This window comes from Filicampus tigris, chromosome 6 (genome assembly GCF_054856515.1).
Source record: "Filicampus tigris isolate MCC_2025a chromosome 6, RoL_Ftig_1.0, whole genome shotgun sequence".
In the NCBI taxonomy this organism is placed as follows: Eukaryota; Metazoa; Chordata; class Actinopteri; order Syngnathiformes; family Syngnathidae; genus Filicampus; species Filicampus tigris.
Window position 1 is genome coordinate 13,638,528 of NC_141222.1, and position 23,973 is coordinate 13,662,500.

General features: G+C 38.3%; 1 protein-coding gene across 2 annotated transcripts in view; it reads left to right on the top strand.

Annotated features, from left to right (window-relative positions):
- Window positions 1–23,973, top strand: part of tusc3 (tumor suppressor candidate 3) — a 60,845-nt gene that overhangs the window by 12,715 nt on the left and 24,157 nt on the right. Inside the window, exons 2-4 of one of the 2 annotated variants that reach the window (XM_086034560.1) lie at window positions 8,356–8,489; window positions 12,127–12,296; window positions 21,438–21,555. In XM_086034560.1, the coding sequence (XP_085890686.1) occupies window positions 8,364–8,489; window positions 12,127–12,296; window positions 21,438–21,555 (414 nt within the window). In that variant the 5' untranslated portion in view covers window positions 8,356–8,363. The remainder of the gene's footprint in view (window positions 1–8,355; window positions 8,490–12,126; window positions 12,297–21,437; window positions 21,556–23,973) is intronic. The other variant, XM_086034561.1, reaches the window with a different exon arrangement.

Consider the following 23,973-nt stretch of genomic DNA (forward strand, 5'->3'; position numbering starts at 1 on the left):
GGAAAGGAGAGGAATGAAGGTTAGCCGCAGTAAGACAGAATACATGTGTGTGAATGAGAGGGACCCAAGTGGAAGAGAGTGAGGTTACAGGGAGAGGAGATCAAGAAGGTAGAGGATTTTAAGTACTTAGGGTCATCAGTCCAGAGCAATGGAGAGTGTGGAAAAGAGGTGATGAAGCGTGTACAGGCAGGTTGGAACGGGTGGAGAAAAGTGTCAGATGTGAAGTGTGATAGAAGACCTTCAGCTAAAATGAAAGAAAAGGTGTACAAAACTGTGGTGAGACCAGCGATGCTGTTTGGTCTTGAGACAGTTTCACTGAGGAAAAGACAGGAGGCAGAGCTGGAGGTAGCTGAGATGAAGATGCTGAGGTTCTCTCTGGGAGTGACCAGGGAGGATAGGATCAGGACTGAGTACATCAGATGGACAGCACATGTTAGAGGTTTTGGAGATAAGGTTAGAGAGGCCAGACTGAGATGGTTTGGACCTGTCCGGAGGAGAGATAGTGAATATATTGTTGGAAGGATGCTGAGTTTTGAATTGCCAGGCATGAGGCCTAGGGGAAGACCAAGGAGGAGGTTTATGGATGTAATGAGGGAGGACATGAAGGTAGTTGGTGTAAGAGAAGAGGATGCAGAGGACAGTGTTAGATGGAGGCAATTGATTCGCTGTGGCGACCCCTGAAGGGAAAAGCCGAAAGGAAAAGAAGAAGAAGAAGCCACACCATTATATATGCCGCATCCAACATTAAAAAAAAAAAAAGGAAAAAAATTATATATGAACCACACTGGGTTATGAACCGCACCTACCTATGTTGAAAAATGTGATATTTACTGCATTTACAGAACGAATTTGAACTGGAAATGTACATGTATGTACCTGAACAGATTCTTTCCTAACAGTGCCTTTTAACATGGCAGCAACTTTGCTGATTAAAACGTAACAGAACCAAGAGAAAATAACCCATACTTATCTTCATTTAACTTCCCGCTTCCGCCCCCAATGTCTCACCAAAGATTAATTGATGCTAAGCTTGGATGTAGCAGCGCGGTTTCCTTCCTGGATAGCAAGATTGATGGCTTTCAACTTAAAACTTGCATTATACGAACTTCTTCGTGTGGGTTCTGTTGGATTTTGACCCACATTTAATAACTTTATACACTCCAAATTGTCAGTTAACGTCCACATTTTATTGCTCTACTTTCCGCATACCACCCAATGCAACGCCTAGTGCTTAAACTAGTGCATAGCGCCCTCACCTGTTGAACTCCCCCACCTGCAGTCACATCCTGTTAATGGTGCCATACATACATAACAGGTTCCATAATGAAGGGGTGAGGATTTGAAAATAATTAATAATAATAATTGTTTGTAATTGTCATGTAATTGTAAATGTCATCCGTGTTCTATCTGCTCAAGAAAAAGTAGCCTATTCTTCTTTGCATTGATTTTTTCTTAGTTTTGTTTCTAATTCCGGTTAGAGCGCCCCTAGTGGTGGAAGACAAATCCACAGAATAGCCACACCTTTATATAAGCCGCATGGCTCAAAACCGAGGGAAAAAGTAGCGGCTTATAGTCCAGGAAATATGGTGTATGGAGCTATTTTTTATATTTTCATTTAACTTTTTAAGACATGCTGACCCTAGATGACCCTGAACTTTTTGTCAGAACGTTATAAGGAAGATGTATATTGTCAAAAATTGATACTAGTAATTAGGGGTGTCAAATTTGATCAATTAATTACAGTCAGAGTTAAAGCGGTATTTTTTTAATCGCATTCATGTAATTTTTAATCTCTAACTTTACTGTTTCTGGATGATGATGAAATCCATTTTGAAGGGGGGGGGCTTGTGCTTTTGTTGTTGGGGAGTGTAAAAAAAGATGGTCAATGTGACAGCCTGAAGTGGACACTGATTGGCTGTCATTGTGTTCGGCGTACCCTGATAGGCTCCTATTGTAGGTGGGATATATATTGCGATATTAAAAATAGAAGAATTTTCACCAGATGACTTGAATAGATTTGTTTGGGTAGAATTTGGTTAACTCACCATGACATCATTGTATTCATATAATATCAATTAATCCAGACTAAGGATTGCTGTGAAAAAAGGGATCATGGAGGGCTCTGTAACATAATAGATTATTTAACATTGTATTTCACACTTCAATGTAAACAGCAGCAAAATATTAAACATATTTTAAACAAAAAAAATAAACAAAAGAGCAGGTGCACTAGTTATTTCAAAAAATAGAAGAAAATAAAAAACTTCTAAAGCAGAAGCAGAGTTATAAACATATTTAAACTAAACTATAAGATAAACAGGTGTACTAGCGCCTGAGTTGTTTACAAAAATATAACATTAAGATAAAAAACCTTTGTGAAACTGCAGCAAAGTTGCAAACAAATTAGAACAAAAATGTAACAAATTAAAGTGCAGGTGCATTATTCCCCTGAGTTGTTCACAAAAATATAACAATAAAACATATTACATCCGTGATTTTTCGGTGCTGTTTGGACTTCTTATCATAAGGAGTTATGCTGGCAAAGACATCTGTAATTGTTTTTTGAGTATATGAAGTTCCACTTCGGGTCCCACTTCTTAGTTTGAACTGGTCATACATGGGCTTGTGATGGCGATTGCAGGAACAACGGTGAGACATTGTTGGCAAAGGATATTTTTTGCTCTGAATTGTCCTTTTTATAGCCCAAATACTTTCATATTTCGGATGTGGACTTTCTTTTGGGGACTAAATCCACTGCCGCTTCTGCCGTCGTCTCCTCCTCCTCCATGTAGTCACCGAGTCAGCTCACGTACAGTACAGTGTGTGGAACAATTAAATCCACTTCCGCTCTCGTTGGTCGATCTCGCGCTGGGAACCAGCCACCGCCTTTCATGAGTGCCTGCGGGTATGTACAAAGTCTCCGAGTCAACTCAAATCTTTGAAACAATGCGTCTTTCTGCAATATTCCTCACAAGGTGCCATAGCCTATCCCAGCTGTCTTTGGGCAGTAGGCGGGGGACACCCTGAATTGGTTGCCAGCCAATTGCAGGGCACACAGAGACAAACAAACATTCACACTCACAATCACACCTAGGGGCAATTTAGAGTGACCAATCAACTTACCATGCATGTTTTTGGAATGTGGGAGGAAACCGGAGAACCTGGAGCCTATTCCAGCTGACAATGGGCGAAAGGCAGACTAGACCCCGAACTGGTCGCCAGCCAGTCACTGGTCACACATACAGACACTCAGTGGGAACCGATCCCATGCCGCCCGCACACAACTCAGGCGTGTGTACCACGACACCATCAGTGACCCTGGGATAGAATGACTCAATGTATTAGCGACGTCTCAGATCAGGACTTTGGTATCGGGTATTGGCAGATACTCAAAAGTCAAGTGACTCAGACTCGGGTGCACAAAAATGTGATCAGATACCCTTATTCCATACCATTGTTTCAAATGTGAAGCACTGGCAAATGTATTTAAATTGCCTCTAATACAGACACAGTTGTTTTTAAAATGATAGCTGAATTTAACATCAAGTTTGTACTTGTTGTGATGAGTATTTAGTATATTCATAAAACAATGGGGAAACACAGATAATATAAGTGGTAAAAAGGCTATGAATAAAGTATGACACGCCAGCAGCTGTGACATCCTCAGCATCCTTTTAACTCACTTTTATGGGCTGCTCTCCTGCATGAGGCACTGCTGCCCTCTCCTCTGTGCGCTGCCCTTTTTCTGACGGAAACATGAAGAAAAAAATACACCTTAACAGTCGGTCCTCCTGGCGGGTTTATACCAAATAGATGCAATCTGCTGTGTTTAGGGCACCTGTGGTGATGAATCCTCAGCTCTACAAGTAAACCTCAGTTTGTGTCATGCTACCTAAAGTTCAATATCAGGCAAAATCGATATACCTGTATGTACTGTTTTATGGTCAATGCACAGTGGAAAACCTCTGAAGTAATATATTTTGGAGCTTAGCCTGTGGAACAATAAGTTTCTACAGTCACACAACTTTTGAACCACGTTCTTTTTGTGAGATTATTAGAGTTCAGCAACCATCATGATCTTTTGCTTTTGCCTTGGCTTTTTGTGGACTTTTTTGCAACATTTATTCTGAAAAATTACACTGCTGCCATGGATGACTTTTACCTACTAACCTATGTACCTCACAGGTGGTTAATTCAGCCAGCATCGAAGATTAACTCTGAAATGCACTGTATGTTTTGGCCTCAACAAGGGATGTTAAGACGCAGAACGTTTTGTACCAAAATTACTGTGTGTTAGGTAAGCAAAGTCACATTCAAAGCAGTAAGAAGGTAATTGTTTGACGTTCTTGAATGGCTTGACTTGTTTTTACATTTTTGTGATAAATAATAATGGTGACTCACGTAGCTCAATTTTTTTTTTATTATTTCCAATGAAAAAGATGTTTTGGAACCCAATCTTAGATGTCTGCTCTGACTTCCTCCCCCTCCCCGTTTCTCATGTGAATATGCCAAGATAAGATCTTTAAGACATTTTACTGGTTTTACTAAAAGCATAGTTAGCCATTCTATGTTGTGATCAGTTATGTCAACTTCTTCTAATTATTCTTGCCCTCCAAAGGAATAACATGGTTCTTTTAGCCACTTTATCATTTACTATCACTTCTGCTCACCTAACCACTTTTGCATTTTAATTCTTCACCCCTTACTTTGTCGCCTGTCCCCCCGGCCTTTATGCCCCATCTTCTTTTCTCCCGCTTGTTGCATGCAGCCCCCCAGACATGCTTCCCAAACGGAGACAAGTGTCAAGCGTTGCTATATAGCTGATATGAGCGAGTGTGATTTCCCATTGTGCACACTATATGTCAGTTGTGTGTGTGAGCAGGAATGTGTGCGCAAGCAGGAATGTGTGTTGGCGTGTGTCTGGCTTGTGGCTGATAAGACGTCACACTCTTATCCTCCCAGACAGCCCTGTGTTGCTGTGACACTTCATAGGCTGAACACATACTCTAAAACTTTCACTCAGCTTCACATCAAAATACATTAACTACACGTTGACACACACAAGTACACACAGTCACACACAGTGTTGACTATAATGTTTGATTGAAAGGTTTAAAGTGGATCCTTACTGTAATGCTGTGTATAGGGAGTTTTGGTGGGTCTCCATGTTGGCTGTCACAGTTAAATGATAAATCTCTTATTAAATGCATAGTCTTTGTGGTTCAGTGGTTCACAAAGCTTCTTTACACTCTGCGTAGGGCTTTAAACTACTATATACTTGCGTGTGTGTGTTTGTTAAGTAAGACATCATGCAAAACGTTTATTGAATTCCAGAGCTGGGCAGTCCGTCCCATGGCCGGGCCCTTTTTAGGCTTCTTTATACTCCTGCGTCAGCGCGAGCGACAACTGCCGCATTGATTCAGATGACCGACGCATTGTGCTGTTGCCGACAGGTCTGCAACACATGCCACACACACATCAAGAATTGTTGCTGCTCTGATCGGTCCATTATGTCACATGTTGCGATGACATTCAGTTTCCCACACGGAGGAGAGGATGCAGCACGCAGCTCGTTGCTGCTGCAAAGCAAACTAGTTTGGCAGCGGCGTGGGTGTTATGTCACGTATGTGTGTGTAAAGAAGCTATTCATCCACGTTCCCCCTTAGCATCTTCCTTCCAGATCGTTTTCGCAATACAATTAAATGCATTGTCTAGTCATCTCGGTCCCTTTATGGTTGTAGCAGGCACGATATCCATTGTTGTTGCTGTCTTTTTGAAGCAACGCCCCCCCCCGACACATCAAGGTGGAGTTCATGCACTTCTTCTGGCGTATTCCCTACTTCCGGAAATACACCGGAGCAAACCTGCTGTGTAGTGGTTTGCTGGTATGCTTTTATTTTGAAGGCCGGGAAGTGTGAAGGAGGGGAAGTGTGGAAAATAAATAAGTAACTTGTTGAATACTTGCAGACTTGTAGTCTGTTGGACCCAAATAATTATACAATACGACAAAACCAACCCCAGGGCTTCCAATGGAAGTAAGCACACACAGCTGGGTAAGTACTAGTAGCGCGTTTGAAGCTGTCCACAGCGGGTTTGAATAGTAAGTTACCTCTTCCCTTAGAATCCCCCCTGCGGCGGCGCCATACACATATTTTTTATTTATTTTTTGGGTCGGGGGGCGGAACGGGGCGGGTGTGATAATTTTTATGAATAAGGCCGGGGGGGGTCGAGGTTGGAAGGGTACCCACTACCCAGGTCAAGGGTGGAGGGTCGCGGCCTGGGGGGCAAAAAAGGGTCAAGTGCCCAGCTCTGTTGAATTCAAACTTTACTATTTTGCAGCAGTTGCTCTGTGTGAGTTGAGTGGGCATATTGCATGAAATAGTGAAATTTAGCTGCATTGTCAAAACACCTAATGTAGAGTAATCAAAATGGTATCATTCACAGATTGTTGAAAGAAAATATTAAATGAAAAAACAAAAAAATGTTATGTAGATAATGGATGGATCGATGAATATAGTATTGGCAAGTAATGTAATCTGTGTAAGACCATCTTGAAAACACATGACATGACATGGTACATGCCAGTTCTGCCCTACCTTGTTTGAAAACACAGATCAAGACATGACAAAACTGTTGTCTGATTTGGCATTATTTATGTAGCACCATCAATTTGACAGCAGCATTTATTTTGGCAGGAATGTCACAAAATGACATACAGTAGTTATCCTGAGCTTCTTACAGTCATCGTTGCCATGGTATTGGTAACCATGATGCTGTCTTATATAATACAAGCTGTCGGTGGATTAATTTTAAGAGTGACTGTTGCTGTCTTCCTCCAATAAAATACAGGTACATTTGTTTTACATTTATTTGGGAATGTTCGTATGCACGCTTACGCACACTTTTGTACGTACGCACGCTTGATGAATGTGCCCCCAGGGTGGGTAGTTGTATTTAATTTAAATTTTAATAATACAGCAGTTGACTCCGTTTTGCACGTGTAAAGTTAAGGATGAAGGAACTTCAACTTTTTCTGTAAAATTATTGCAGGTTTTATGGTAGCAAGTTGTTGACTCTGGAGCACCGCATTTAATTTTGTTTTTGTTTTTTTAATATTTAATTTCCTGTGATAACACTTACAGTAAATTAAGAGTTCCATCAGCATCCTGTAATGGATTGTGTTGGACGTTTAACATTACACTGTACTGTCTATTCAAGCCAACATTGGTTATTTCCCTTAATTTGCTTGGTGCCATACACATTTCAGGATACAATGGAACGCCTGCGGTTGAAGGCACTGGAATGATATTATGATATTTACCATATGCCAATTACATTTTCTTGTCTGTTTGTCTCTGTTTGTTATTGTTTCTATCTGTCAACTCCATTGAATTAGAACACAACTTGATATTTCTAGTTTCAAGTTCCGCAAGCTGCCATTCCCAGAAATAACATGAGCTGTCAGTGAAGGGAGGGGATATGTCATCCTAGCTGACAAATAACAAATACTTCAAATCAAAGCATTTTTCTACTGCCGTTGTCCATACGCCATCCTGCCCATCACCCTCGGGTGGGATGATTTTGTCTAATTTCTTTTTCTTTCTTTTTTTTTTCGTTTTTTCATTTTGTGGCCACACATAAATGCAGCTGTGTTTCTGGCAGCGGTGCCCATAAATATCTTTCAGTATCGGGTGTGTGCTCAGTCAAATAGACTTAGCTTTCATCGAATGGTTTGAAGACTATTTAGGAAGAGATAAGAGGGGAGGGAAAAAGGGAGATGATAAAACATAATGCATAGGCAGACACCTACATGAGGAAGAACACCTAATTATAAACACAACAAAAAAAGCAGAGGAAAATAAAGACATAGATTTAAGACTTGTTTTATAAAAAGATATCAAAACAGATGGTTTTAAAATAAATCCACAAAAACAAGGTTCAGTTTGCAAGGCAAGAGTAGGGCCGGCTGTTTTTCTTTTTTTCTAATTATTATTTTTATTATGGTAAGTGTCAGAGATATCAACAAATCAAACTCGTAAAAAAGTCCACAAATAAATACAGTACGTAATTCTGTATAATTGAAGGATAGCCAGACTACGTAAACAAATTCCCTCTAGGATTTACACATCGAATTATGCTTTTCTTAAAATGACAGCAAACAAGTAATATTTTGAATGTTTCTAGGCTATAATAAAATGTACGTATGAGAAGTCAAAATTGTAATTAGTTCGCAGTTTATTATGTTTTATGTTTCGGATAACTTCTACATACTAGGCATTCTATGGAATGACAAACATTTTAACATATTTTGCATTTTACTGAGTTAGTAATTCAAGCAACCTGGGTCAACTGCAGGAGGTCCAATGATTTCATTAAGCTACACAGCGACAACAGAAAAAGAAACACATTCGTCAAAATCTACGAGTTTGACCCAGTGTGCTGACGTCACTGTCCCATTGTGGTCAGCTCATAGTGATGACAAGCTCTCGGTAAGTATTGGTCGCCCTGTTTTTATTGTTTAATGAAAGGAGTCTCACAGAACACAAAAGCCAAGGACATAGTATCGTGTCATACTGCCATCTAGCTTGTATTAAAAGGTAGTGACACAAGTGTAAAGAGGTTAACCATATTTTAACATATTTTATTGATTGAGAGTGTCATTTTCCTTATGTTTGTGTCATAGAAATGTTATTCAAAAGTAGGAGTATTTTTTTTATGAAGTAGTGTTGTATATACATGTATATTACTGTATGCATAAACAATGATAGAAATCTAGATATGCTATAAAATGCCACTGTGTGTTTTATATGCATCCGATTATATAGTTTGTCAATATTTTACTACGGGTCAGTGTCTGTTCCTGTAGCCATTTTCAATGCATACTTGATTGATACGTGATCATATAACACTTGTCTAACCAACTGTTTTCATTTTCTTTTGTAGCTTCTACATTCTCTGAGCAAATCAGCCCAGATCCAGCAATATCATCAATTTACCTGTTCAGCAGACCCCATGACATTTATTTCTCTTAAAATTATTATAATAACATCTACTGTAAATATGCAAGGGGGGTTCTGGTGCAGAAGTAATTATAGGACGTTTTTGCTGATTGATTACAAAGGCCACAATTAAAACTGATGTAAATAAATTAGGGCTGTCAAAGTTAAAGCATTAACTATGGAGATTAATTTAAATTTTATAACACAAAAAAATACTCAGTTAACTCAGTTTTATTTACTTCGTGTAGCAGCTGACCTCTGCTCAATGCGCAGCCAAACTTAGAGGAGAGTCACTGTCGCAAAGACGTACTTTTACGTAGTTTTACTTTAAATAGCTCGACGGCTTATTGAAGAAATCCAAAATAATTTGCACACATTGAAAAGCCAAATTCAAATACCATATTAGTTGTACCTCTTTGGTGTATTGTTCAACTGTTGTATTTTATCCAATACATTACAGTACAATACAACTTTATTTTTATCGCACATTTCATAACAGCTGCGGCTGTAACAAAGCATTTTACATGACAACAAAACAGCAATAATAAAACAAGTGAAAGCAATGAATTAAAACACAAAATACTTTACACAATACACACCAGAAAAAAGCAGAAAACCTTCAGTCTCACGTCGGATCACAAAACTGGAAAAGAATCGTATTCAAGGATCAAAGAAAGCTAATAGAACAGGCTTTGATTCAAAATATACTTTAAATTTTTTTCCATATTAATTCCAAGATTTTACTGAAGTAAATATCGATTCCAAGCTTTGTAAAAAAAATTGTAGTTGAAAAATATGATTAATCGCAATTAGCTATGGAAAATTTTGCGATTAATTAGTTTTAAAATTTTAATCGTTTGAATCACTAAAATAACTACAATTTCACTTTTTTTTAATTACAAATAATACAACAAATAATAATGATGTGTTGTACATCTGTGCAATTTACCACTCATGATTTTGTCAAGTACTTCCCTATGCATGTTGTGATGAGACTTTTCTCGCAGCTCTGTTCTGGTGGCATCTTGGTATTCACAGAGTCCCCAGAGTCAGTCCAGAGACATCATTGTCAAGTCTCATCCATGGCTGTCATCGCTGCATGTCCATCTCCACCTTCAATTCTGCAGCTCCTCCTGAAAATATGATTACTTGGAAAAATATTTACTATGACAATTATATTGTTTGAGATGATGGTATAAATTATATAACATAGTTATGTAATTAAATTATTAAAATAAACCATTTTGTAAAGTGAATTGGTGCAGAAGTCCTCTTGACCCTTGAGCAGATCTGATCTACAACAACAGAAAACAACTGGTTGAGGTTGTTGCTGCTAATGGGGGCTGAACTTCTTGTTGAACCCAAAGATTCACATACTTTTTCGACTCTGCACTGTAACATTTAATGTACATGTAGTGTTCAGTAAAAACCTGGAAACATAATTGTGTGTTGGTTTAAGAAAACAGTTTACTGTTGAAACAAAAATGATCAGACCACATTTTATGACCAATGTATACAGAAATTCAAGTAATTCCAAAGGGTTTAATTCTTGCTGTAGACACTTGGATAATACAGTAAAAGACAGGATCAGAAAAATACACCCATGTGTACTGTATGTTGATTTTACATGAACAATAGTAACTTTTTACAAAAGAATAATCCTACTATGAATGCCATAAACTGAGTGATGTGCCAAATCTCTGGTGGTGGTGAGCAATTTGCGATGAAAGAAATAGCGCTGACATGCAGCTTTAAGTACTTTTTCATGGTCGATTAAGTGCAAAAATGATCATAAATGAGGAAATGAAGACATCCATTGATGGGCTAAATCTACTTCTATGGATTTGGCATTTAGAACATGTTCAAACAAAGAGAGGAGAGATTATGATATTGCGTTAAGGTCTTCTATAATGTCCATTAGACACATCAGCCAATGTTTTATTGCAACCTTAGCTTGATGAGGCAGTTAGACATGAATGGGCCACCATACTGACTAAAGAGCTAGAGCTCTTTCAGAATGAGCAGGTAATAAAATCACTCGAGAAAAGCTGCTGGCCAGAACCTTTCTTGTTTTATTATATGGGTGGGAAGAAGAAACCCCTCCTTAAGAGTATTTTAAAAGGCAACCTTAAGAGTCTATGGTAACTTGAAACAATGGAGAAACCTATGTTTGCCTTAGTTAAGTAGTAAGGTACGAAGGTACTTGATCTGATTCTCTGCTGTGCTGCGCTGAGACTAATTGGCTGTTGAGTAATGGGAACAGCTGGGCGGGGGGGTAGCCACCAGTTGCTCAGTTGAAATGAGGAGTGCAATGATCATCCGCAATCAGGCTCCTCATTAGAGACATGATCTGTCAACCATGGTTGAAAGAGCCTTTCGCCTTTATTCTTGCTTCTTGTTTATTTCAGTGATGTCTGCAGTTAAGATGTTAAAGCCTGTTCTGAAATCATGTGAAGAATTTGGATGGCCTGTTTTTTTTTTAAATTTTTTTTTTAATGATTCAAACTGCAAAACCTGAGCCTCAAAAGTATAAAATACAGTGGACTATGCATACTTGCTGTTAGGCACCTGCAGATTCACATGGTTTTGGGTTATTGCTTACAAAGGAAGCTCAATTAGTTATTAAATGCAGTGGTTCATATACTTTTTTTCTACCCACTGTGACATATACTGTATACATATAAAACATGTTGTATTCATTAAAAAAACGTTGACACATATCAAGGGCATTCCACTGAATTTTGCGTTTTGCGTCCCCAGAAATAAAATGCATGATAAGATCCTCTAATAAATACATTTACATACAAATTTCCTGCTAATTGATCTGATTTCATAAATCCAATTTCAAATCTAAATTCACACTACCTTGAACACTGGAAAAATAGCATTTGTGGCCTAATATTTGACTTTATTCTGAAATATAACAATTTAAGTGAGCATGTGCACTTTGCTTTTTTCTTTTTTAAATGCTGAGATATCGGATCGGGACTCTATATCGACAGGATGTTAAATACAATATATACAGAATAAACACTGTATACGAAGTCCAGTGCAACACTGCACAATCATTTTTAAATCTTAGCCGCCAAAATAACCTAATGTTTTGTTTCCTCCTCTTTATTTCTAGAACCTGCTGTCTGAGAAGGTGGACCAGATGATGGAGTGGTCCTCTCGTCGCTCTGTTGTACGAATGAATGGTGACAAGTTCCGTCGCTTTGTCAAAGCACCACCCAGGAACTACTCTGTCATCGTCATGTTTACGGCACTGCAGCCTCAAAGGCAGTGTTCTGTCTGTCGGTACGTTCACCTACACACAAAGATCAAGCTCAGTCAAGAGGCACATGGTTGCATTCTGGCAGTACTTACAGTAGGAGTCAATCATCCATCTTCTTGTCAGTTGAATGACTTGCGTCAGTCAACCCTGAAAGAGGCAGCATATTAGACAGGAGATGCTTTGCTGTAGCATAGCACAATATAAACACTGTATGCAAAGCCCTTTAGCTACCAAATAGGTAATGTTTTCACACCTACCAAATAGGTAAAGTTTTCACAGGTGTTTGTCTTTTTAAAAGATGAATCCTAAAATTACAATCAGATTAGGCCGGAAATCTCATTTACAGGTATCATGGGTCGACAAGGTGACAATGTTTAGAAGCATCCAGATTTTTATGTTGATAAGAGAGGGCCGTACATAATTGTTGTTGATTACATGAATGTATTCAGTGGCAAATGTTTTGAGATGGGGGGGGGGATATAGTGAGCTCAATATTTGGTGTCTTCTAGACAGTGCCGACATACACTATGAACCAGTGGACAATCCCCTTACTGGAATGGATTGCCACCTCTGCATGGAAGTCTAGGGGTGAGAGGTATATCTGCGAGAAAGTATAAATGATAAAAATTTGGCCTGTAGTAGAGATTTGGACTCGTGATAATGATTGTTGATAGTGTCATCATCTGGCTCAGTGTGACAATGGCCTCAAGCACAGGTATCAGGGACCAGGTGGAGATGGTTAAAAATAAAGGTACGATGTCAGTGATTTAGACCTGATTTGGCTTTATTCTACAAGGAACAGTGACCCAAAAAATGTTAATTACAAGCTATGTCGCGTGACAGTGCCTGCAAACAAAAGTTAACACAAACAATGTATGCTCCCATTTGAAAACAAAACATATGATCGATCCAAATACAAAGTCCGTCTCCAAATAGGGACGGGAAGAAAGTATCCCCTTTTACCCAGCCACATGTATCTCTTTCACAAGTGTTTTCGAAAAGTACACAAACACATGATCCCTTTTCCCATTATGTCTTTGTTTTTGTTTTATTTTGTCGTCTTCTTATTTTTGAATTTGTCCAAGAAGCCTCTGGTCCACTCCCTCTACTGAACCAAGATTAAACTCTACACCATATGTGACCCGGCCTTGCAAGCAGCAACAACATGTCTTTGGAATGACCTCCCAGAGGCCCTGAGCGCTCCACATAGTGTGTAGCTGTTCAGAAAGCTAAAAACGTTTCTTTTTAAAGAGGAGCTAAACTGATGTCAAAACATTATTTTATATTCTGGCGGTGCATAGCTTCTTTATCGGCTGTTGTTAGCTACTTACAGTAAATCAACAAAGTATTTATTTTAAATATGTTTAAAAAATTGCATTTGCCTTTGTCTACTTCCTTATTAGGACCACCATTATTAGGCCTTTTTACTCTCGGGATAGCATGAATTTACGCCTTTTCGGGTAGTCATCTTATTCAAGCCATCCCTTATGGAATGATTTAATCTCACGCGCAAAACAATGTGCGCAGCACAGTAAAAAGATCAAAGCATAGCTGCCAACTGTTCTGGATTGTTTGTAATTAGTTGCACAAATCTCTGAATGTGACCTCGTTACGACCGGAACATATGGTGTTACGGATAATCAAAATAAATGAATAAAATCAAGGGCCACATTGTTCTGACAACATGATTCTTCTATGGGTTGCTCTGGTGACGTCGCAGTGGATGGATACTAGCAGACGCTTCCAAAGTTAGCTGAAAGACTTGAGGCTCTTCCCGTTGGCTGCTAGTTTTAATACAATACAATACAATAAAATACAATTTTATTTATATAGTGCATTTCATAACAGCTAGGTCTGTAACAAAGCACATTACAATACAATAAATAAAACAAAAACAATAAAAGACAGTGGTACATGTATCAATAAATATAGACATAAATAATATATAAAATATAAATAAATAAAGCCAATAAAGTGACATAAAACACTATACACAATTGACACCGGAAAAGAGCCGAGAAATTCAGGTCTGTTCAAAAGCCAGAGAAAAGAAATGAGTCTTCAAATACGATTCATATCTGCAGTAACAAACACGGGCAGCCACACAAAGTGAATCTTCATTGGCAAATTATTGTCCACTGACGCACAGACAACAGTTGTGTGCTAACGACAACTTTATTCATCATATAATAACAAATGCCATCACACTGCACTGTGTTGTTATACTGTCAGTTCCATAATACTTGTTGGAATACCTCAAACGGCCACAGCTCAGTGAAGCGTAGCTAATGGTGAGTGACATATTTAATTATGTTTTATTTTGAGCCTTGAAAGTATGTCTGCACATGAAAATGCTTTCATATATATTAAAAAAATGTGTGCATCAGTGTTCAGGTGTGTGCAATGTACATCGCCGGGATGTCACTGCAAATAAAATTTTTAAATAATTGTTTTAATTGAGTTACTCTTTGAAACATTTATATTAATTTGTTCAATACAATGCCATGATTTTAGTGAGGTTAGTACAGTCATAGCTGTTGATGCAATTGTGGTAATAATTAATAATTACTAATAATTCTGTATAAACACACCACAAAATACGGTATATCGTGCTAATGGGGTCCCACGATAATGTTCTTGACAAAAAGTTAAAAATATGGAAATTAAGACAAATTATTCTGGAAGTGAATTCCAATAGGTTGGCAGCTGTGTCATGATCAATCAATGATGATGATGATGATGATCAATCAATTTAACGGCACCCCCTTTATGTTGTTCAGTATTGTTGAATTTTTATTCCATGAACAGAATATTAATCATCGTAACGTGTTTGACTAGTCCTGGCACATAAAAGGTACTCTTGCTTTAGGGTTTAGTTCCTTTTAAAAGTTCCTACTACTTTTTTTGTTTTTGATTTTTAATAATGCTTTTATAGATTTTGGATGATTTTTAGTTGTTGTAGCACTTAAAGATTTTGAAATGTAAAGTGCATTGTAAAAAAAAAAAAAATATATATATATATATATATATATATATATGTATATATATATATACGATATACTGTATATTTGAGCATTTGTAGTATGAATTTATTTACGGAACTCACCTCTACCCCTTTTTCAGGACTGCGTGTATTACTCAATGTGTGTAGCTATCCTTTGTATATATGCAAACATGATACTATTATACTCAGAGCTGGGCATTTTACTAAAAATTCCCGGTCCGTTTATCCCCTGCAGCAGGTGTACCCTTCCGCCATCCGTCTAACCGCCATTTTGTCCGGCCAGAACAAATAGCAATCGCCTATGGGCCGGTCTGCCTGGCATTTTAAACAGGCTTCCGTTAGTGTTCCGTTAGTGGAAGCCTCATCGCAGCATGGAAGCCTCACCACGGCCGGACTAAATATGTCTCCTTTTAGGACCCAGCAGCTGTCAGAAGACCTCTGCCACAGCCAACGGGAAATGTAAACCTCGCCAGAAAAGGGGCTTCTGACTATGCTTAGTCCATCTATTTTTTAAGATTCCCATGTTTTGTTTCCAACAAAATGGGCGTATAGATGGACCGGTCACATAGGCGGAATGCCGAGCTCCGATTATACTTTTGTGACTAAAACCACAAAATAGCATGTATCAAAGTATCATGTTCACAGTAGGGTTAAGTACAGCTCACTACACTCATACAGAATGTGACAACGTGAATAATTTCAGCACCATGGACAGCTACGCATAAAACACTGGTGATTGCAGTTAAGGCATACTGTATGTACATGGTACAATACCTTTCCTTTTCTGGTCACGTTGTAAGAAGGTGTCTTTTCCTGTGTGCTTTTTGACACCTTAGTCATTGTCTGTCATAGCACCTTGCCACTTACCATGGAAATTGATCACTAGATAAAAGTGTCACTCTTTAATTGTCCTATAGGAAGTCCACACTGTTGACAAAATCACCACTGACCTTCATGCCAACCTGGCCCATTAGTCAAAAAAGCCTCACCGCTACTTTCATCAGTGACATAACTTATTCATCATTCACGTCAGAACCCTTTAGCTTCCCCACATGGAAACACTCTTTCCTCTGGCTATGTGGTTCTCTCTAGTTTCTCCAATTTTAACATATGACCCTCTCTGATTAAGGAGTCTGCTAGTCGTAAGGTCTAGTTTCAAGCAATGGACAAAAATACAGTGAATGGGTAAAATTTTCTATTTTGAGATTTCTTCAAAAATATCCTCGTTAAGGTCTCTAATTTAATTTCCCCCCATCCCAAAAATTAAAATTGTAGTTGAGGTGTATGAAACGAAGTGATTATTAGACAATGTACATCATTAGCTAATGTGCTTTTTAGCCGACTTGTAGTGAGCACATCTTGGGAAACCCACAAACTTGTTCTCAAAATAACCCGGAATTCCTCGCTTCTAACATAATTTCACTAATTATTTATATGAATGCATGTAGCAACCAATAAAAGTTGGAACTACATCAAAATATGACCCTCAGCATGAGATTGAGTGAAAGTCGCTCGACTGTTTTAAACTTGAGCTCGTCATGTATTAAACTAAAAAAATATATATGTTCAGATTCTAGTTTATATTCAGATTGAGACATAAGCGAAATAAACATGTACATTGGTAATAAACTAACTGACGACTATAATATGGTATATTTACATAAATATAGTAAATGTTAATGTATATACACTGCCGTCTTAAAAATAAATGTAAAAATATATACAGTAAATACATTTTTTAAATAGACATACTGCTCCATCTTGTGCTCGGCCCTGTGATCGTTTTGTAAAACTTACTTCCTATGCCCATGTAGTGCTGTGCGATGATATTACGATATGATTCGTAGTTTTGTATGAAATCATCTATAGTGCCATATAACCGTAAAATTTTTATACTGTTATTTTGATGTGTGTTTGGTAGTGGTGTAACGGTGGCGACTCCTGCGTCATCGAGCCACACCTCCTTGGGCTTTGAAGCTGTGCCTCCGCCGTGTCACCATCTTGGGAGGCCGTGCCGCCAATTCAGCGGCCATCACCCTCTTTGAAGGCTCCAAAGAGTGAGGTTTTACTCACGTGCAGTTGTGGAAAGCAAGACGGAATCCGTTAACCCATTAAGGCTGGGAACGCATAAGTGGGTCTCTACCACTAGAGCCGGGAGCGCTGTTCCGTCTTTCTAGTTTCTACCGTTAAAGCCTGGAGAGCGTATACGTCGTTTTCTTTTTCTCAATTCTCGGTCTCTTAACCAATGAAATGCATCAGAATATACATGTGACGGCGGAGGATGTTCTGGAGTCATAATGGTGGACGCCGTCGATCGCCGGAGGTCTGAAATCAATAACGGCAGTGATATAGATGACGCAATTGTGGACTTTGAACCAGTAGAACCAGTCGAACTTGATATATGGTTTGGATATATGTTTGTAGACAATTACAATGTCGACATCTATGTAACAGAATAGATGATGGTAATTACCACTCCATTTTCTAAAATTAAAATTTGGCATCTCTTGCACTGACACTTTATTTTCAAATTTTTACAACAGTGAAGATTAATAAACTTGGGCCTGTGTGAAAGCCACGTCTAAGATCTCAAATTCTTTTGGAATGATTTGCTACAGGGGCTGAGATAAATTTTTGGAGGTGTTGAATTTCTGGGAAAACGTCAGGTTTTCAAGGGTAATTCCAAAGACAACCTTAGGTTTTGGGGAGCTGTTGAGACAGGCGCTGTAGGCTTCAACGGGTTGAATTGGCTTGGGTGATATGCTATCGTAGCGTCACAGCGTTTCACTTTCCAGGCATGACTAATGGATTTACATTCAATCCATCCATTACACTAATATAAATATTTGGTAATTCTTAATTTGATTGGTCATGACTGGGGAGGGATGAGAGAGAATGCGACCGCAATGCATGCATGTCGGTACTCTGAGTTATTGATGATCCTGGCGATGGCGGAGAGAGTGAAACGGTCAGTGTTGTTACATTTCTCAAAGGTTGATGGTGACAGTGCACTTTGCCACAAGTGCAATCAATCATTTAAATGTAAGTTACAATGTTTGTTCACAAGCAACCAGAACAGTAAACAAAAATGCATTACATTTAAGTGGAGAATTGCACCATTTTTGACTGCCTAACCTCTAAATGAGATGGAAGACAAAGCAGTGAAAGACGATCTATCGCTGTCTCATCTTCGAGCACTACACTACTGTTTTCTTTTGCATTAAATAATTTTAATTTTTAGTTTTTATAATGTTTAACCTTATAGCAGTGATATGTTAAAAACATTTCTTTTATCTATAAATCATTGTTTTTATGTGTTTATTTTACATGAAAGTTGTTGCAGTTGCAAGATGTTCATTTTCTTGAAAATGTTTTAATTCTAATATCACAGTTTAGTTGTTTTTTTTTTTTTAAGCATAAAGGTACTGCTATGAATACCATTAAATTACTGAATCTATAAGCAGCTGAGGGTAGCCGTATCCTGAAGAGCTTAATGATACACATCTCTAGTTGTGACTCAAATCATAGGAAAATGTGTTTGAGTCCTTCATTGCTGTGCTGCCCAATGTACCTTTACCTTAATTGCAGGATTATAAAGGTGTCTGCAATGGACAGAGCACATTACAAAAGGTCTCTTTCTTACACACACAGTGTCTGGTTCTTTGTTAATGACTTTCTCCCTACCCTCACAGCACACAGATGACCTGACATAAACCACAGTATTGTATCAATAGTCACATGATTCCTGAGAAATTATGTTGTGCAAGATGCTGACCTGAGCTTCTTTGTGAACAATTCTATCAAATTAACTGCACTGCAAATATGTATAATTATTGGGATTCTAGCTTCTTATTCTCTTTGTAGCTCTGTAATAATAGACACTAACTTACTAACAACCTTGCGGAATGATTACATTACTGTTCATATAAAAGTTGAATACGACCTATAAAGTATTAATGAACCACTTTCCACAATCTTGTATAAGTAAAGGTATATTTTTTAATGTATGTAGCCAGTAGCAACTTGGTGGGCAGCCACAGCTCCCTATGGCCCGCCCATGGTGACAGGTCTGGATAGGGTGTTGTTTTTAGATAGGAAAGATCAGATTGGAATGATACAAATAATTTGTTTAATTAATATAAAGTTCCTGCCCTGCGACTGGCTGGCGACCAGTTCGGGGTGTAGTCTGCCTTCGCCCATTGACGGCTGGGATAGGCTCCAGCAACTCCCCGCGACCCTATATAGGATAAGCGGTTTGGAAGATGACATGACATGACATATAAAGTTCCCATTTTTTTCAATCAGAGTTAAGGAATGGGGACTGCTGTAATCCTTGACAACTGAATGTGGGTTTCATCTTACTGTTTGTAAAGATTCAAGATACCTCGATACATCCCTAACGGCTGCAGAGATAACACAGTGACATTCCCGCATAGCATAATGATTCCTGACAGGCAACTTCCAGCTAATTTTAAGTCATCACAAGAGGCAGCTAACACTAAACAAAGTGAAACAAGCATTGGGAAATTATGTGAAAATAAATACAATTGAAAACTCAGTGCTTTCTGTCAATGTGGCCTTTTGAGCCCCCCCCCCAAAAAAAATACCATCACTGTGTTTTAAAAGATTCTAAAAAAAACACGATAGTTTTCGCCTGCATGTCGCTCCTCGCAAATTCACCTGTTTGCTTACTTTTTTTATTTGGAACGTATTCTTTGTTATACACTGAAAACATTGCCTATTCGGTGTTAACTTGCCTATTAGCTCTCTTTGTGCTCTTTCTGAAAGCCCCAAGATGCTAGAAGATGGCGCCAAACAACTATGTTACACATCTCAATTGAATCATATCATCTCTATGTCATTTGATTTTATGGATACCGTATTTTCCGGACTATACGTCGCTCCGGAGTACAAGTGGCACCAGCCATGAAATGCACAATAAAGAAGAAAAAAACATATATAAGTCGCATTGGAGTATAAGTCGCATCTTGGGAGGAAATGTATTTGATAAAATCCAACACCAAGAACAGACATGTCATTTAAAATTTAAATGACAAACAATTTAAAATAAGAATAGAGGCAACAACAGGCTGAACGGTATGCTTATGTTACATTATACAACACCCCCACCACCCCCTCTCGGAAGCCAAGTTGTCTCTGTCGCGTAACGCTAATAAATGTGTCCATATAAATCAAATTAATACAATTGTGCGCTTATTACACATCATTTCCACCGATCTACGATGGTAACATTTAGCTAACATCCACACATGTAGGTTTTCAAGAAAGTTACGGTAAGATAATTTTAAACTCACCAAAATGGTCGTAGGTTGATTAAATAAGTAATTTATTTATCGCCACCCATGTAGAATATTTCCAAGTCTCCAAAAGTATTTTTGTATTCGGTCGTGATTATCGCTTTGTTCGTCTCCTCCGCTCCGTGCGTGTGTGTGTGTGTGGCTAGCTGATGATGCAATACCACAGCCAAGCACGGCGCATTTAAAGGAACAGTACACTATTTTGTATAAATGGATTAATAGACGGTCAAATTGTCATTTTATCATACTATTTTAATTACTTATTTAACAAAATATTCGGTTTTAACCGTTTAAATTCTTCATGCATTTTAATAGCTTTTAGGATTTATCTTTGTTTCTTTATGTGGCTTAAAATAACATGTGAAATGATATACAGGTAATAATGTGTTAATAATTTCACACATAAGTCGCTCCAGAGTATAAGTCGCACCCCCGGCCAAACTATGAAAAAAACCATGACTTATGGTCCGGAAAATATGGTAATGTTGTAAGATGAATTAGAAATTGTATTAAACTTAACATAGGCAATTTAAACTAAAAAAAAATCAGGACAGTATCAATTGCTTGTGTTGTTTTTTTCGCTATTTTGGCAGTACTTGGTTTCTAGCCCTGCAAATAGTGAAAGATAACTGCACATTTTATGACACTTGACATTCAAGAGCCTTGTTACAATGGAGGTATTTGTACACTAATGACATCTGCAATCTAAAGTAATGTGCTTGCTTAGTGTATTCTTAGTTCAACTATTCTGGTGATTTTTATATTTGTTTGCTTAAAACTGCAATTATATTGTTTCTGGAGCTGTCCTCATTATTGTTGTTTATCACATTTTAATGTTCTAGGCAAGCAAATGAGGAGTACCAGGTCCTGGCAAACTCGTGGCGCTACTCATCTGCTTTCTCAAACAAGCTGTTCTTCACCGTAGTGGACTATGATGAAGGAGCGGATGTTTTCCAACAGGTTACTATTGTTTATTTCCTCGCTTTTTGCACATTATCCATTCTACAAATACTATATTTTCTTGTAAAATGCATACCCTTTGACTCTACTCTTATTGAATTTGTCCTTGTGTTGAAACCACCCAAAACTCATTAATGAGTATTAACCAGTAATGTAAATTAAGTGAAGACACATAACATGTAATACATACAGTATATAACCCCTTTTGATCACAAATGAAAAGCATATCGCTGGCATCAAGCAGAATCCACTGAATCGCCCCAAACCATAAGTTTCCAAGAACCCTGAAAAAAACACATTTGTTGAGCCATTAACACTGCATCGTCAGAAAGAAAGAAGAAAGCAAGCCATTTTCAACACTTCATTTCGTCAATATTTGAAGAAATAACAAATCCATGTGGGGACTGACCGATATTGATTTGGGGAAAAAAAAATATGAAACAGACCAACTTTGAATGTGTGAGGTTTCTTTCTGCTCGGGAAGTTAGCCAGTTGGTTTGTGGCAGTTTTTATAGCAGAGCTATTTTATTGTGTACACTTTTTGTTCCTTTTGATGTTGGTCACAACCAGGGCTGCCATGATTAGTCGACTAATCACGACGACTTTGACGATCAAGATCGTCAAAAATTAATTTTAATCGGTGACGCGTCTTTATTAATATATTTACTTATTTGGCACCTTATTTTTTTTTCGAGACTGCCGCGTCTCGCTCTTCTCCCGCTGGCTGTTTTCCTATCTGCAACGCACATGCGCAGTGGTGGTAATCCGGGTGACGTAAACAGAATCATTGTGGGTAAGTAGTGTAAGCCATGTTGTCAGAACAATGTGGCTCACTGTAAGGGCTAATTCGTGTTGGCAACAGAGTCCGAAAGTTACGGCGCATTTCACCAAATATACTCAAAACATTTTTGATAAAGTTTAAATTAACAAAAAATTAAAAAACAATACAAGTGTTTATTTTAGTTTTGTTTAGCACAGAGCATTTGCCCAATTTACTCCTCTGATTTCACTACCTTCCGTCCATTCATCCATTATCTATACCGCTTATCCTCACAAGCGGACGCGGGGAGTGCTGGAGCCTATCGGTTGCCAGCCAATCGCAGGGCACACAGAGACAAACAAACATTTGCACTCACAATCACACCTAGGGGCAATTTAGAGTGTTCAATTAACCTGCCATTTATGTTTTTGGAATGTGGGAGGAAACCAGAGTACCCGGAAAAAACCCACGCAGGCACGTGGAGAACATGCAAACTGCACAAAGGGAGGCCGGAGCCGGATCGAACCCACGACCTCTGAACTGTGAGGCGCTCATGCTAACCAGTCGACCACCGTGCCCACTACCTTCTGTTTAAAAAAAAAAAAAAAAAAAAGAAGAGTGAAATATGTATACAAGTACTTCTTTTTGTATTCATAGATAATTTCACTGTATTAGTGCAAGTCTGCATAGAGTATAGTTTTGGTTCAATTTTAAAACGCACAAAATAATTACAACTAAAGATTTTAAGGCCAGTGTATCGCCATCAATTTAAGCCGCTCCTTTATTTTTAAACATGTCAGGAATGATGGCTTGAGTTGAAAAATGTAATACAAGTTGAATGTACTATCATCTTGTCTTCATGATTAGTTTGTACATAAAGAATTTAAGATGTAATCGAATGATGCTTATTATAAGAGCAGCAGCTTGCTGCTGCGATTTGCCGCAATTTATATATTATCCGATTAGTCGACTAATCGCGACTACTGTTAGTGATTAGTCGACTAGCAAAATAATCGTTTGTGGCAGCCCTAGTCACAACACATTAACCCTTTCAACAGCAACATGATGCCACATTTAAAATTCAAAGCTTGGTGATGTCTTTCCAGAAAGTACTTGATTGTTTCTCTCTAAGAGAGAGAAGGAAAGAGCGAGAGACCCCACGACAAATCAAATTTATTCTTATTAGAATTTTTTCACCAATGAATTATCAAGATCAGAAGCACCAATAACCTGGCAGATAAACTTGGCGGCGACGGAAAAGAGCATAACATGCAAATAAAATTAAAAAGTGTTGCATGTAAATGTAGTTGCATTTTTCCAATCAAAGCACTCTACTGTCCCCTCTAATTCAATGTGAGGTCATGTTGAGGCCACTATGTTAAAATGCAGCTATGTTCTGATTAAAAGGGTGTGGGTTGGCGTGGTTGTACATTTTATCAATCCACTTATACTGTCAATTTATTTAATTTATGTCAATTTTGAACAATTTATCAAACCTGTGAAGCTGGCATTCCAAGCGGGCTGTGCCGATACAGCATTGGTGGTGTAAATCGCTGTGGGTCCCTCATTGGTAGCGCAGGGTGTTACTTGAACTCCTCCTCAACCTGGAGAGGGCAGTCCACTCTATAAGACCGAGGACCATGGTCTCAGATTTAGAG